The sequence below is a fragment of the Natator depressus genome, chromosome 8 (genome assembly GCF_965152275.1).
Source record: "Natator depressus isolate rNatDep1 chromosome 8, rNatDep2.hap1, whole genome shotgun sequence".
Classification (NCBI taxonomy): domain Eukaryota; kingdom Metazoa; phylum Chordata; order Testudines; family Cheloniidae; genus Natator; species Natator depressus.
Genome location: NC_134241.1, coordinates 54,459,872 through 54,475,728, shown reverse-complemented (window position 1 = coordinate 54,475,728; position 15,857 = coordinate 54,459,872). Strand labels below are relative to the sequence as shown.

Below are 15,857 nucleotides of genomic sequence, written 5' to 3'. Positions count from 1 at the left end.
TAAATTTCCTCCTGCAGTTTGTTTTAGATACAGTATATTAGTTGATTTCATCTGGTTATTCTGAGGCATCTATTCGTAAAACACTTTGTACAAAAGTGCAAAATAACTTCCTTTCCTCAATTGCTAAGAAGTATGGCTGTGGGCTGTGAATTAGCTACTGCCTTCTATCCCAGAGATAGCATAGGTACGTAGTGGAATAAGAAAACTCTGTGTACCTACCGAAGCCCTGGGGATGGGGAGGTGCAAGCCCACCCACATCTAAGCCCCAACCCCCAACCTAAGGGGAGGAGCCACTGGTCTCAGGCAACAAAAGATTACGGGGGGACAACAAGGGAAAAAACAGGGACAGGAGTGTCAAAAGCAGGGATCCAGAGGAGGACACAGAGCAGAGAACCATGAACAGTGCCCACTGCTCCTCAAAGGCATCCTGGGAGCCAGAGGACACAGCCCAGAGGTGTGACTTAAGGGAGGATCAGAAGTAGGCCCCACAGTTCCAGTTTCCTCCTCCTGGGCCAGCATCAGGAGGAGATTGGTGTGGCGGTCTTGTGACTTTGTGGGGCCATGGATGGGGTGTGCATAGATCAGGAAGTGTAGGGAAAAGTGCAGCCAGAACTTAAGGAGAAGATTCTGGAGAAGCCGGAAAAGGGGCTTCAACATAGCACATTTGATGTAGATGTGCACCATGGTCTCCCTCTCACCACAGAAGGGGCAAGTGGTGGGGAAGGTGGTGAACCGCTCCAGGTACACACCCTTGTTTACTGCTCCATGAAGGAGCTGCCGGATAGTATCCCCAGTGGGCTGTGGGACCAGGGTGGAATATGGACTGGCCCACTGGGGTTCCTCACCCTCCATGGGTGGTAGGAGATCTCACCACTTGGTGTCAGGACGGGATACAAGGGTGAGGAAGTGAAGGGTGTGGAGCACGAGTGCGTATAGCTGTTTCCTAGGCATGGTTCAGAGGTGGACCGGCTGCATGTTGCGCAGCCAGCTCAGGTGGTGCAAAGGGGGTGGGTAGGGAGGCTCACCCGGCAGGGGCCCAAAGGTAAACTCTGAAGGGTCAGGGGTGAGGGATGGGCAGGGAGCACCCTCCCGAGGACCTACTTCAGGAAAGCCTGAGAGGTGGGTAGTAAGGCTGCCATCACTTCCTGGAGTATATGATGGGGAGTATATGATGGGGGATATGAGGAGTGGAGAGCCCCATGTGCCAGCTGAGAGCCAGGGGATCCACCCAATCCTTCTGGTCAGAGTCCAAGAGGTTTCCGATCCTGGTGGTACCAACCAGGACCAGTCTCCGGCACACCAAGGGGGACTCTGCTATCTGCACACTGAGGTGGAGGTTGTGTTGCATAGGCTCTGCAAGGAAGTCCTCCCCCTCGGTGGCTGCTGTGGATCTGGTCGCTGAGACTAGCTGCCAGGTCCTGAATACGTCCTGGTAAAAGACTGGCATCTCGGAGAGGTCTCGGAGGAGACCCCTCGGATTGAGGTAGAAGAGTTGCCGGTCATATCGGAGGCGGCGGAGTAAGGTATGCGCCAGTGCACTCCATGCTGGACTACTGGCACCATAAAGGAGTCTCTGAGGGCCTGGAGGGGGAAGAAAAGGAGCTGACTGCGGAGTGGGAGCAGGCCCTCCCTGTGCACTCTCCTCCAGGGGGAAGAAATCCCTGTGTCTCTGTTTTAATTGTGTAGGTTCTTTGGGATGAAAGGTGCAAAATGTTTCTTTTAAATGTTTACATGGTTGGGTTGGTATTTTCTTTGTTAAACTGATCTCTTATCCCTTGCCATGCCACAGGCCCAAACTCTACAAAGCACTTCAATGGGATTTAAACTGTAGGGAAGGGGAGCGTATGTTATAAAACACAGGGTGCAATTATAAAATAACAATGGGTGAGTATAAAGGCTGCATACAGTACTACTTTCTCTGAAGTCGTCATCACTTTTGGGTGCACAAGAAATATGGGGTTCGGACACTTGATGACAAGCTTGTACAATTCTGTTTGCCCAGGTCAGGGGACTTTGGTTTTTTCTCTTTTTTGGACTGGCTCATAAACGATTCGATTTTGTTCTGATCGTCCTGGTAAGGCCCAGCGAGTAGATTTCGGGGGCTGGTAAATATTCATGACTCGTTTGGAAAGCTGCTTTGTGGGGTTGTTCTTGAGCCTGACTGGGAGCGCAGGGGACACAGCCCAGAACAAGGAGGGTTTTACTCCCTCAGAGGCGAGGGCTGTGCGGCTTGACCCGGGACGGCTGGAACCGGAGGGAGGTGAGCACACGGGCGTGTCGTGTGTGCAGCCCCAGCCCCCTCTCCATCCCGTTCAGCCTGCCCACCAGTGTGCGCCGCGAGGACCAGCAGTTCCCCGCCACCCCCCAGCAGCGAGGCTCAGCCCAGCCGGCTGGCGGCTTCTGCCCGAGCGTCGCGCTCCGGAACATGGCTGCGCCGCCCGCTCTCCGGCTCCTGCTGTGCTGCTTGCTGTGGGCGAGGAGCGGGGCCAGCTTCCCCCCGGAGCCGCCGGAGGGCTCGGCCCCTTTGCCGGAGTCCCCTTTGCAGAAGCCCACCGTCTTCATCGCCATCCTCGCCAGGAACGCTGCCCACGCGCTGCCCCACTGCCTCGCCTGCCTCGAGCGGCTGCGCTACCCCAAGAGCCGGCTGGCCATCTGGTGAGGCGCGGGGCGGGGGAGCCCGGGGCGCCCGCTCGGGGGCAGTGGGCGGGGGAGCTGATGGCCCTGGCCCGGGCCAGCGGGAGCCGAGCGGCGGGCGCGCTGCTCTGTGGGGGAGAAAAGTTTCTGGGCAGCTGCCCGCGGGAACAGGCAGCGTCTGTCTGGCCAGTGCGGGCGGGGGGGTCCTGATGGCAGCGAAGGGGGGTGGGGGCCGGGCACGGGAAAGGGGGAAGCAGCGCAGAGGCTAGAAGGGAAGGGGTGCAGGGTAAGGGGGGGCAGTGCAGAGGTCAGTAGAGGGGGGCAGGTTAAGGGGGGCAGTGCAGAGGTCTGGAGGGGGTGCAGGTTAAGGGGGGCAGTGCAGAGGTCAGTAGAGGGGGCAGCTTAAGGAGGGACAGTGCAGAGGTCGGGAGGGGGTGCAGGGTAAGGGGGGCAGTACAGAGGTCAGTAGAGGGGGGCAGGTTAAGGGGGGGCAGTGCAGAAGCCAGGAGCATAATGATAAGAAAGCAAGGGAACAAGTAACCCACTGCCTCCAGCGCTTCAGCGATCGAGGACAGTGATTTTCAAGCTTTTTTCATTTGCAGACCCCTAATATTTCAAATGGAGGTGCAGCCCTCTTTAGAAGTCTTAGCCATAGTCTGCAGAGACCCAGGGATCCAGGGACCACAGATTGAAAACCACTGATCTAGGGCAAAGAGTCTTTGTCTTTGCTGAACATCTGAGGGCTCCCTGCGTTTCAGGACTCCTGATACACTGAGCAAGAGGTATCAGCCAAGGGCTTCCCTCTGAACTTTTTCTGTGCTGTGCTTTCCTAGCCCTAGCTGTTCTACTGAACACGAGGGTCTTTCCCTACTGCATTGGTTGGGATCAGGAGGAGAGCAAAGCTTTGCCTTACCCTTTGTGTTCTTAGCTGTAAACTTTCCCTGGAGCTACTGCTTCCTATGGAGAAAAGGATTTATTGGAACGAGCTGACAGCGTGGCTCAGATTTTGGGGTAACTCCACCCCATCCATGCTAAGAGGGGAGGACTCCAAAATTAATCCCCTTCTCTGCAACCTACCCACATGGCTTGATACATTAAACCAGGAGCAGATGTCCACTAGCCTCTCCGGAGGAGAGCAGCGCACACATCCCAAACTATGGAATGTGTGTTTTGGCTATAAAGACCATGAACACACTGGAGGTAGATAGGCAGCAATGATGTGTTTGGGAGGGCAGGGCAAGGCACATAAAGCAAAGCAGGGATTACAGCTCATGTTTTAACAGCCAGAAAAAACTTTGACTGAAACCACAGTTTTGTTGCAAAATTGCAGGTTTTGATGGAAGTTTGCCCACCTGCAGGCTTGATTGTTGGGGAAAATCCTTGATTCTTATGCAAAAATCCAGTCCTGGGGCCAAAATGAAAAACCAAAGTCTTTGTAGAGACAAATTGCTATTATATTATTGCCATTATTATACCGATTGAACAGCTGTACTTCAGTTATTAGAGAAACAAGGTGGGAGAAGTAACAGCTTTTATTGGACCATCTTTTGTTGGTGAAAGACAAGCTTTCCAACTACTCAGAGCTCTTCTTCAGGTCATGTTCTTGAGTTATGTTGAAGTATTTGTGATGTGATCTTAGGCGTGCTTAAAGCATGTATGAATAGGTGCCTTTCAGTATTTGTGTAAATCCAAAGAAATGAAATAAATAACATAGCTCAGTAAAAAGAACTGATTTGTCAGTGCTAACTAGGTCTTAAATATTAGTATTTTGCAGATGTCCTAGGGGTGGCATTTGCCTAGTTTGGAAGGTGATCATGCTGAATAGGTACTGGAAGTCATTGAACAGAATATATCCAACAGCACTGGTAAGATACATTAAAAGGACCATAGCTCATGAGCAGTGTGGTAATAAAACATATTTTGTGGGAAAGGAAGAAATTGGCCTTGAATTCAATTAGCCTACTGGTATCTGAAGGGGAAAAAATCCTTTCTACTCAGCCAGACATTAGTTATACATGACTGGAGCAACAGAAGCTGGTAGATAGGATTCTAAGAAGTAAGAACTTTTGTGGGGCCAAGATTTAAAGTAAGAAACGCTGTTTTAGAGCTTGCACCTTATCCAAAGTCTTTTGAAGTCAATGGAAAAATGCTTCTTGATTTCAATGAGCTTTGGATTAGTGATTCAGGAAGGAAGACTAGATTTTTAGGCCTCAACCAATACCAATGGAAGCTTGCATTAAATTACTTAATCAAACATGGACAAATATCCCTGCATGCATTTCAGGGAGATAGTGGTTATTTACCTTCAAATACTCTACACAAAATTACTGACTAAAAAAATGATTGGTTCTAATCCTCATGTATCATTACTTGGAAATGGGATCTCTGTTTTGTGCACTATGATGTCATCATAAGTATTGCATTCTGAACTACGGACCAGCAACATGACTTAGAATAGGGACAGGCAAACTTTTTGGCCTGAGGGATGTGCCTCCCCAAACAGCCAGGCGTGGACTGGCCCGAATCCCTGCTTCTTGCTCCCTGATGCCCCCCACTCCCCAGGACTCCTGCCCCATCCAACACCCCCTGTTCCCTGACGGCTCCCCAGGGACCCCTGCCCCATCCAACCATCCCTTCTCCCTGTCCCTTGACTGCCCCTGGAACCCCTTCCCCGACTGCCCCCCGCTGCCCCATCCAACCCCTCCTCTCATTCCTGACTGCCCCCGGGACCCCTACCCCCATTCAACCCCCCTGTTCCCCGCCTTTTAACCGCTCCAACCCCTATCCACACCCCTGCCCCTTGACCATCACCCCAAACTCCCCTGCCCTCTCTCCAACCCTCCTGCTCCCTGCCCTCTTACTGCCCTGCCTGGAGCACCCGTGGCTGGTGGCGCTACAGCTGTGCCGCCTGGCTGGAGCCAGCCATGCCACCGCGCAGCTCAGAGCACCGGGTCAGGCTGGGCTCTGCAGCTGCGCTGCCCCAGCAGCTCGCAGACCCGCCGCCCAGAGCATTGCGCCAGTGGCACAGTGAGCTGAGGCTGTGGGGGAGGGGGAAGAGCAGGGGAGGGGTCGGGGGCTAGCCTCCCGGGCCAGGAGCTCAAGGGCCGGACAGGAGGGTCCCGCAGGCCGCATGTGGCCCATTGGCCATAGTTTGCCCACCTCTGACTTAGAACCATAAACGGACATGTTAGGGGTAAATGAACAACAAATGCATGTTTTAAGGATCTGAGAGTTGAGAGGTATTCCAGCAATGTGTAACATAGCTCATTTTAGAAGTTTGTCTCTGGGCTAGTATGGTTTGCTAAGCATGTAGTCAATCCTGTTCTCATGTCAGTGGGAGTGCTAGGTTTAAACCTAGTTATTAGACATGTGTCAGAAAAAGTTTACTAGGCCTTAAACCTTGCCTGCAATTCAGTTAAATATGTTTACCTGACATTTAAAAAAACCCCACATTAATGAGAGAGAAGTTCAGATCTGATAACTAAGTAGGATATATCAGGGGTTCTCAAACTGGGGGTCATGACCCTTCAAGGGGTCACAAGGTTATTACGTGCGGGTCGCAAACTGTCAGCCTCCACCCCCAAACCCCGCTTTTCCTCCAGAATTTATAACAGTTTTAAATATTTTAAAAAGTGTTTTTAATTTATAAGCGGGAGGGGTCACACAAAGTCGTGCTGTGTGAATGCCCATAGTGACAGAAGCATTCTAGGGGACTCCCATGCAATTACAATACAAGATGACTAACAATATGGTGAGATTCATTATCAAAACTAAGTAAGACAAAAGAGTGAAAAAAAGAGAGAGGTATTCTTAAAAGGGGGCTCTGCACAGAGGTGAGGTGTGGTTAATATTGGAAATGCCTCTGGAAAAAGTGTCAGTTTTTTTTTAAATGAAGAAAGAAGGTCTGAAGTGGGTGTGCAGTGAAAAAGAAGTTCTATATCCTATGGATTGCCATAGAGAAAGACTGATTGTCTGATGATGATAAGGCATGAGGTAGATCTTCTTAAAGGGCTGTTCCCACTGAAGTCAATAGCAAAACTTCCACTGGTGTGAGATGGTGCTTAGAGGCATGGAGTATCCAGAGCACAAGATACCCACTAGGACAGAGGTGGGCAAACTACGGCCCGCTGGTCACATCCGGCCCGCGGGACCCCCCGGCCCCTCTCCTGCTGTTCCCCCTCCCCCGCAGCCTCAGCTCACTGCACCACCGGCGCAATGCTCTGGGTGGCGGGTGTACGAGCGCCTGGGGCAGTGCAGCTGCAGAGCCCGGCCTGACCTGGTGCTCTGTGCTGTGCGGTGGAGTGGCTGGCTCAAGCCGGGTGGAGTGGCTGGAGCACCGCCAGTCACCGGTGCTCCAGGCAGTGCAATAAGGGGGCAGGGAGCCGGGGGGTTGAATAGAAGGCAGGGGAGTTTGGGGTGGTGGTCAGGGGGTGAGAGTGTGGATAGGGGATGGGGCAGTCAGAGGGCGGGAACAGGGGAGTTGAATGGGGGCAGGGGTCCCAGGTGGGCAGTCAGGAATGAGAGGAGGGGTTGGATGGGGTGGCGGGAGGCAGTCAGGGGCGGGGGTTCCGGGGGTGGTCAGGGAGCGGGGTGTGTGTGTGTGTGGATGGGGCAGGGGTCCCGGGGGTGCCGTTAGGGGGCGAGAAGCGGGGGTCGGGGGTTGGATGGGGCAGGAGGAGGTTGGATGGGGCAGGAGTCCCGGGCGGCGGGGGGCGAGAAGCAGGGGCGGGGGCTGGGCCACGCCTGGCTGTTTGGGGAGGCACAGCCTCCCCTAACCGGCCCCTCCATACAATTTCCAAAACCCGATGTGACCCTCAGGCCAAAAAGTTTGCTCGCCCCTGCACTAGGATGAGAAGGTTCAGAGACTGATATGAAACAAATGAAGCCCTGCAAACGATAAGAGGAATTTTTCTGAGGTAGATTGCATTTCTGACCTACCATGCTTGACAGAGTCCCTTTAACAGACAGGATTTACCTTTACCATACAACAGGGGTTCCTAAATTTTTTTCCCTAGGGCCCATCTGTGCAGCTGAAATAGGCTCTGTAACTCACTATTAACCCTTCTTGAGGAAAATTATTAATTTTAATTATTACCTACATATAAACTATAACACTGTAAATAAACAATGTACATGTTTCCTTTCCATTGTAATGTAAACAATTGTAGTGATAGAAATCCCTAGCAATATGCACTCAAAGAAATGCATCAAGATCTTTGAAACCAAACAGTTTTAGTAAAATTACACTTTAAAAAAATGTTGAGAGCAAAATGTGGCGTTCAAACAGGGAAAACACAATGTATAAATGTACAATATATAAAATTGAACAAAAAGCAACCCAACAATGTTAACAAAATTGTTTAAAAAGTGTTATTTCTTGATTTTAAAACAAAATAGTTGTCCAACTTTGAATATTATATTGTGTTTTAAATTTTTTTGGGGTGTAAAATCTGAATTTGTGTGGTGTGTAAGTAAAGACCCAACCCTATTCTCTACTAATTAGAAAATAATCAAATATTGTAAATAAATATATAAAATAACATGTTATAACACACTTGTTATATTATAACAATGGGTACTCATCCTATCTGGCAAAGGAGAATCCAAACTTCAAGTATGTATTATCATATTTTCTTACCACTTTCTTTATTATTTTGACTGGCTCATTTCGTGTAGCCGTAGATGGTCCAGGACTTTAATTATCTTCTCCACCAGTGCTCCCTTCTCGTTTTCGAAAAATAAATTGATCCATGTCAGGTTGCAATCCGGCTTGCCCTTTTTTACTGTTGTAAATGGCGGACTGTGTGTACATTGGTAGGTTACCTTGCAATGAAACATACTGGTGCAACTGCATTCTCCAGTCAAGCTCTTAATAAATGTTTAACTCCACGTGACTCGTGTAATCTAAGTAAAAGCTATATAAATGTAATGTTTTAAGCTGCATATATTGGACAGAGTATAGAAAAATATTATTTATTTATTAATAAAACCAAGCTGCAATATGTCAAGTTTAATTCTCACGAATACAACGGTACGTTTCACCAATAGATTGGTGAGACATGACTTCCCTTTACAAAAGCCGTATTGATTCTTCCCCAAGATATCATGTTCATCTATATATCTAATAATTCTGTTCTTTACTCTAGTTTTAACCAATTTGCCTGGTACTGAAGTTAGATTTACTGTCCTGTAATTGCCAGGATCGTCTCATTGTGTCTTAGGGAAGTACAATGCCTCCCCTCGCTCCTGGGAAGCACAGTCTCAATTCCACTTTTATAGGAGGGTGCAGCGGGAACTCAGCACTGTAGCTGGCCACATCCCTGCCCCCTTTCCTACTCTCCCTGCCCCTGGGGAGGTGCTAACAAAGAACAATCCCTGGGACTGCTGTTGGGGCTACTTCCTGTGTGGAAGGCACGGAAGAAGAGAGGTTTCTTGAGCCCTCCCCTTAAGTACCTGTTGAAAGGTAAGACACAGTTTGGCCCTCCTGCAAGTACATAAGGTTGTGACAAAAGCTTCCAAAATTCGGGGGATGGAGTGCTTCCAATGCCCAGCCATGCTAGAGTGCCTTAAGGAAACAGGTCAGTTGGATCCTGGTTGTATCTAAGTGTTGAGGAATATTTGTGGCCATTCCATTTTAATGGCCATTTTCCCTTGTTTTTCCTCAGGCTGTGTCAAAAGTTAAAACTTCTTCTTGTGTAGTTTTAGTGTGCGTACACTTACTATGGAAGTTTTCACTGGGATGGGTTGGGCTTTCTCAGGGATGTGCCAGTTACAATCTGCTGTGAATCTAGGAGAAACTCATTTGGGTTAGGAAACTGGCATGTTAGGAGGATTTGCTAACACGGTTTCATCAGAATTCTATCCAGTTACCATTAAAAGTGAACTACAAATCAAAAAACCTCCCTTTGTTCCCTCTTTACCCTCCTTTGTCATGTGAAGAGAGGCTAAAGCTACGTTTTGTGTTTGTGGAGCTTTTCTCTGCTTATTTGGTACATAGGGAGTATCAGGTCCTGGCTCTTCCTCGTTTTTTTGGAGGACTTTGGGAAGATCTTTGGAGATCCTGTCTGGTGACATCACAGTCAGCTGAAACATGAGTGGCAGCTCTCCCGGGTCAATTTGACATTGAAGCTAAAATCTTACTTGAAAAAGCCACTTCCCAGTGGTGCTGAGTTGTTTGACCCTCACTTAGCTCAGCTATGTCTACAGCTGCTGCAGCTGCATCTCTGGTTGCCGTATAGACATCCCCTGAGAGGAATCAAAAGGCATTTTCTAAGGATCAAATTAGAAACTATGGGCCTGCTTCTGATCTCACATACAGCAAGTTTACCCCCACTGTATTTCTATTGACCAGTGGAGTTACTCCCAGTTTATATCAGTGTACATGAGCAGAGAATCAGGCCCTATTTCTCTGAGGTCGACTCAGATGCGAGAAAGGAATGTACTGTTTGTAAGAGTGCTAATTATGGCTAGCTAGAACCTGATGGACCAGCCATAAGACTATGTCCAGCAGAACTTAGAATGCCAGACTCAGACCTGTGGCACTTTGGCATGAAGAGTCCTTCATTTCTTTCTAAAGTACTTTTCAATGGCTTCATCTCACTGAGTCATAGCTTTTCCAAAGGTCACATTGATAATGACACTGTCAAGAAGGTTGCAGATCTCTGCCATATACCCTTAAAATGTAAAGAAAGCAAATGTCCTTAGTTTCATCCATCAATTCCTATTGCTTCTGAGTTTTGAGCCACATCTCACTGTTGCTGCTGAGAGTTCCCTTGCTGCTGATTGTTGGACTAATCCAGTGGCTGCTGAAGTCAATGGGAGTATTTTCACTGAGTTTTGCGAACAGTGGATCAAGCCTTTTCTGATTAAATGCGCATGGAGTCAAGTCTTGCAGAGTACAGTTATATGTTGTGAGATGCACTTTTGCAGGTCCACTTTGGAAATGATTGAGTATACAATAGGTGTGGCCATTGTTTGGTAGCAGCTTGAGATAAATCCCAGATGAGTGGAGGTAGCTCATTGCTGATGTACTGTAAAACTAGCAACACTAAGAGAATGGTTTATCCCTAAAGGTGTCAATGATGTGGCTAACAATGGAAGTTTATAAAAACAGTGTGATGGTGATGCAGTTTTCATAATGTCAAGATTGGTACAGGATTAGTCTACTCCTGTTTGATGCCAATAGAATGTGAATATTTTCCTATCATGTGAGTTCATAACATTTTTAAATGTGAAGCAATGTACATATATGGGAATTTCCATTAGTGAAGCAAGAATCATTTTAACTTCCCATGCTAAATACTCTTCACTGTGGAATATTGGAGTTAGGAATCTGCTGTTTTATGCGCTCACTTCTGTCTATTGATACTGTTTTGATGTATCTCTAAAATCCCTTTTCTGTGTTATGAAACACATCAGATTGTTATAAATGGAATAATTTTGTAAAATAAACCTACTCTTCACTGTTTGCTTTTTGCACATCACTCAGTTTGGATGGTGAAAGTTGACTTTGTTTTAGTTTCTTAGTTAATTTCTATAATCTTTTGTTAGTTTAACATAGTGACATATGGGTTGACTTTTATCATTCATATAGTACCTCTCCACTGTCTCTCATCATGAGGAATACCACATAATTTTTTTAAAATCCAATTTTACGTTTGTCCCACAGGAATTTTGTGTTATCATGTAATAAAAATTCTACTTGGAACTTACATTATTAGGTATTTTGCAGTGGCACTCAGATCTCAACTGAGATCAAGGCCCCGTTGTGCTAAGCACTACAAACACAGCTCCTGCCCCAAAGAGCTTACAATTTAAAAAGACAAGACAGACAGAAGATGGGAGTATATTATCATCTTTTACAGATGGGCGAAACTGAGGCAGATTGAAATTCACAAGGTCATCAGGGTTATCAGTGTCAGACCTAGTATTTGAAAACAGGGGTTCCTGACTCTTGCTGAGTTGCTGAGATCACATTCTCACTTCCAGTACTGTAAATTATTCATATCTGAAACGTAGAACCAATTATTCATATCTGAAACGTAGAACCAGGAAACTGAGATTATACAAAATTGCCTTTATACTGAAGAAATGATTTTCTTCTTTTGTGTGTTTCACAGACTTGGCAGGTTGAACTGTATGACATCATGAAATGCTTCAGTAGAAACGTTGGAAAGGAAATCTGAAAATTACTGCTGTGACTTTAGTCTGTACCACTATCCTCAAATGTATTGCAGCTAACAATATTGATGAATTATGGAGCAACACTGAGTAAAATGTCAGCTGTAAGAATATAAGCACATAGTTATTCCTAATTTCTATGGATCCCCTTCTTGTACTGGAAGCTTCTTTAAGGGCCAGATTCTGATAGTCTTACTCCTGCTGAATAGCACCATACTTCAGAAGTGGTCCCATTGAAATCAGGTGATATTAGGCATGAGTAAGAGTATCAGACACTTTCCCAAAATGAGTAAAGGAAGTAGTGAAAATAAAAATTCTGCACCGCTGTTGAGGTGTGTAGTGATTATGAGACCTGTTGGACTTCAGTGAGTGCTATGGGTGCTCAGTATCTGTGAAAATGAAGTCACTTTATTTCGGCAACTAAATTGTGGTGTGAATAAACTGGAAAACAAAACAGATACACCTCTACCCCAATATAACACGACCTGATATAATATGAATTTGGATATAAGGCGGTAAAGCAGCGCTGCAGCCAGGGCAGGGCTGCGCGCTCCAGTGGATCAAAGCAAGTTCGATATAACGCGGTTTCACCTATAACACGGTAAGATTTTTTGGCTCCCGAGGACAGTGTTATATCGGGGTAGAGGTATATTTGCTTTGTGTGACTGTCTGTCCAGTGCATCTGAAAACACACCCACCCACCTTAGGCATCAAGGTTACAATTTTCCATAGCCAAGCAGATGCAGTATGCAATAGAATGTGTGCAATAATCATTTGGCTGTGTGGATCAAGGATCACTTTCCAAAGGCCATATCCTATTGATGCTGTTCCCCACCCCCTTCCTCTGGTTTATACTGGTTTTAAGTTTTGGTTTTAAGGGTTAGTTTGGAAGTAGTTTCTTGGATGTTTTCAAAGGTCAGAAAGAGTTGGTATTTAGATGCTTTGTATATAAATGTACTGTCACACGTCTTTGAATCCCATTAGACTGTAGCTAAAGAATCTATGCAGCTTGTTGGAGTGCCTAGTAGGACCAGTTAAAGGCTACGCTGTTGCTAAAATGCCAGAATTTACTCTGTCCTTGCAAGATGGAGACTTCTGCTCCTGGGAACCCAGTGTGATTTTTGGAAGCTTACTCTCTTATGGATCTGGATGTAGCAATCAGTAAGCTGTGATAACCCAGTGGGGGTTGCCCAAATAGATTTTAAATTCAGGAGTATGCAAGTAAAACCACAGTGTGCTCCCACCCCTAATCTGCCAAAGATAACAAGCTTTCTTCATATGTTGTTTCTCCTGAAAGAAATCCTTATATTTATGAAGTTGTTGTGTGAAACTTGTCAATGCATCCCAGGTTTTTAAGTATAGAGTCTGAATCTATGCACGCTGTCTCTCTCTCTCTGGGTGAAGAACACTTCTATCAAGATTTGTTGTTTGCTCATGTCTGGTCCACATATGCTTTGTATTATGTATGCATGTATTTAGCTATATTTAAATCCCTCCCTCCACCTCAGTTTTCTTCAAAGTATGAAGGTTAAAGAGCTTCTCCTTGTGTGTCTGTAGGAATAGCCACCGAAGATTCTGTTTAAAGGATTATGTTTCTAGCCTGGTAATATCGAGCAACTGTTTGCATTGTTGCATACTTCTGCTGCTTTTAACTGTCATGTAAGGGGTGTCACTCACAGGCTGATTTTTGCTGCTTTACTGCTGGTTATAAATCAATGCTGAATCTCGTTAAAAGCTCACAGGATCCCAATGTTGCCTTCGCTTATCCCCCATGCAAAATCCATTAGACCAAATTCCGGGGGTCGACATGTGTATAATCAAGAGCAGAATTTGATCCATCATATGTTTCTATATTGTAGTAATAGCATATAATGTCCTTGTAGTCTCGTGTGACAGCTGGAATTAGAGCAGAGTGAGTCAATTATAGAGTTCATATTATCTAGTATAATACAATTTTAGAGGCTGAGCCTCAGAAGTAGTGAGTGCCCACATCTCCCACCAGCTTCAGTGGGAGTTGGAGGTGGCCAATACCTTTTGGGATGGGAACATTATCCTCTATAGCCTCTTTGATACAAACTGTAAGATACTTTGGGATAAAGAATTTTTAAATAAGATGGTCACAGAGGTAAAATAAATACAGAACAACTAAGAGGTATAAACAAGTGAGAAACTAGTATGGGAAACAAAAAAATGGGCCCAATCCACTGACCTCAGTGAAGAAGCTATTTTAAGTTATACCAGCTGAAGAACTGGCCATATAGGTTCTATGATGGATTTGAGATCTTTTTTTGTGTGGATATCATATGTTGTCCTGGTTATTTGGATGTTTGCTGCAGTAATGTATTGGGTTAGCTCAGTAGAGGACTGTCTTCAAAAGAAGGCAGGAAGGAAAAGAATGGCTCAGGATAGCCACCTCTGAGCAAAACATGTGAGAATTAGTAAGGGAAAATGCCAGAGCTATTAGCTTTGATGTTTTTGCCTCCTCTCCAACCAACAGACAAAACTGGTTTGGATCAGAATGGCCAAAGCTTGGGAATTCAGAACTCTGGCAGATTTTAAAAGGGCTTCTCTTTGAAGAGAATGGGGGTAGTTGTTTGGGGGAACCAGACTGAGACATAGGCACCCTCTGGTGTGTCTGGAGAAGCTAAGCCTGCCTAGGTCACCATCACAGGATGATAGTTTTAGATAAGATAGACACATCTGCAGATTGTTATTTCAAAAGCCTTTCTCTCTCTTTGCTTTGCTCCTACCCCTAAAACAAACAATACTTAGATTTTAAGAAGGCTGTCTGTTTGCTGTACGTCACTGGTCACAGAAGCCCAAAGGAAAGAACCGCAGTCAGACTTGCTGGGTAAGTACAGTTCATACATAGGGTAGTGTACCCCAGGGACTGGCCAAAGAGTGGGAAAACTGCAAAATTTCATCCCAGGAGAAGTAAAGGCACAAGGCCTGATACCTGTGGGGGCGATTCAGGGACCAGTGAGGGGACAGAGGTGCAGCTAGCCCTGTAACCATGATAGGTTGAACATAACCCTGCCCAACCCTCCCCCCCCTCGAAACTCTTCCCCCCACCCTGTTATAAAATTACACTAGAGCTGAGAAATAAATCCACCAAAGCAAGGACATTCCCAGTGTTGCTTTCTGCCATGCATATGCATTGCAACATGTGTGGTTATTTATCTGAGAGCCCGATGAAGCTGGATGGCTTCCCGTATCCTGTGAGGATTCTTTAAAAATGAATTGTAATGGTGCATTACACATGGAGAACCAAGTATTGGGAGCTGTCCACACAGCTGTCTGCAACGATGGCGAGTATTGTGGAATGTTTTGAAAGGCCATCTGTGTTGCAGTGCATAGAGAAGACTCAGCAGAGTGCAGGATTCTGTGGGTGACTTAACTCACAATTTCCTTCCTTTGGGATGATGTCTCAGACTTAATGTTATTTCAGCTTGTTTGTTTGCCTTTAATTTCCTGTGTTTTAGTGGAAGCATGGTCTACACTGACAATGGTTTTGCCCTCATTTTCGGGGTGGATTAAGGCTAAATGTGGCCCATATACATGCACCAAAAGTCCAGAGTCTTGAGACAGAGTTTTGTCTTCCTCCAAAGGGCTTAGCTCGCTCTAGCAGGCATTTGGCTGCCCGCAATAAGATGTAATGCTATTTGCTACTCTGCCTCCAATTTACAGCTCCTTCCAACAATTCTAATCCTGATAATCTTGCTTTAATAACTCTCCCCATCTTGAGATAGTAACAGGGTCTCTGCAGACCAGTGGCTGTCAATGTGTGAGTTGTAACATCCTCAGAAGAGGTGCCAACAGCTCTTGGTAGTTACCAGAAACCTGCTCATGGTTTTCTTTTTTCAGTCTTTGTTCGCTTATCCACTCTTGCAATACATCCTCCCTTGACACCAGGAAGGTCAGATAAACTTGCATTAAATCCTGTGGTGCCTCCTTGGTACTAAGGATTCTTGAGTAGATCTGAGAAGTAATTGTGATTGACTAGACTTAGAGTTGAGAACCCAAGCCATAGATCATTAGTGCTG

The 15,857-nt window shown here is 46.3% G+C and overlaps 1 protein-coding gene across 2 annotated transcripts in view; it reads left to right on the top strand.

The window, feature by feature from the left end:
- The first annotated feature begins 2,311 nt into the window (after nt 1-2,311).
- Nucleotides 2,312-15,857, top strand: part of COLGALT2 (collagen beta(1-O)galactosyltransferase 2) — an 87,115-nt gene continuing 73,569 nt past the window's right edge. For both annotated transcript variants that reach the window (XM_074962190.1, XM_074962191.1), the window contains exon 1: nt 2,312-2,655. In XM_074962190.1, the coding sequence (XP_074818291.1) occupies nt 2,426-2,655 (230 nt within the window). In that variant the 5' untranslated portion in view covers nt 2,312-2,425. The remainder of the gene's footprint in view (nt 2,656-15,857) is intronic.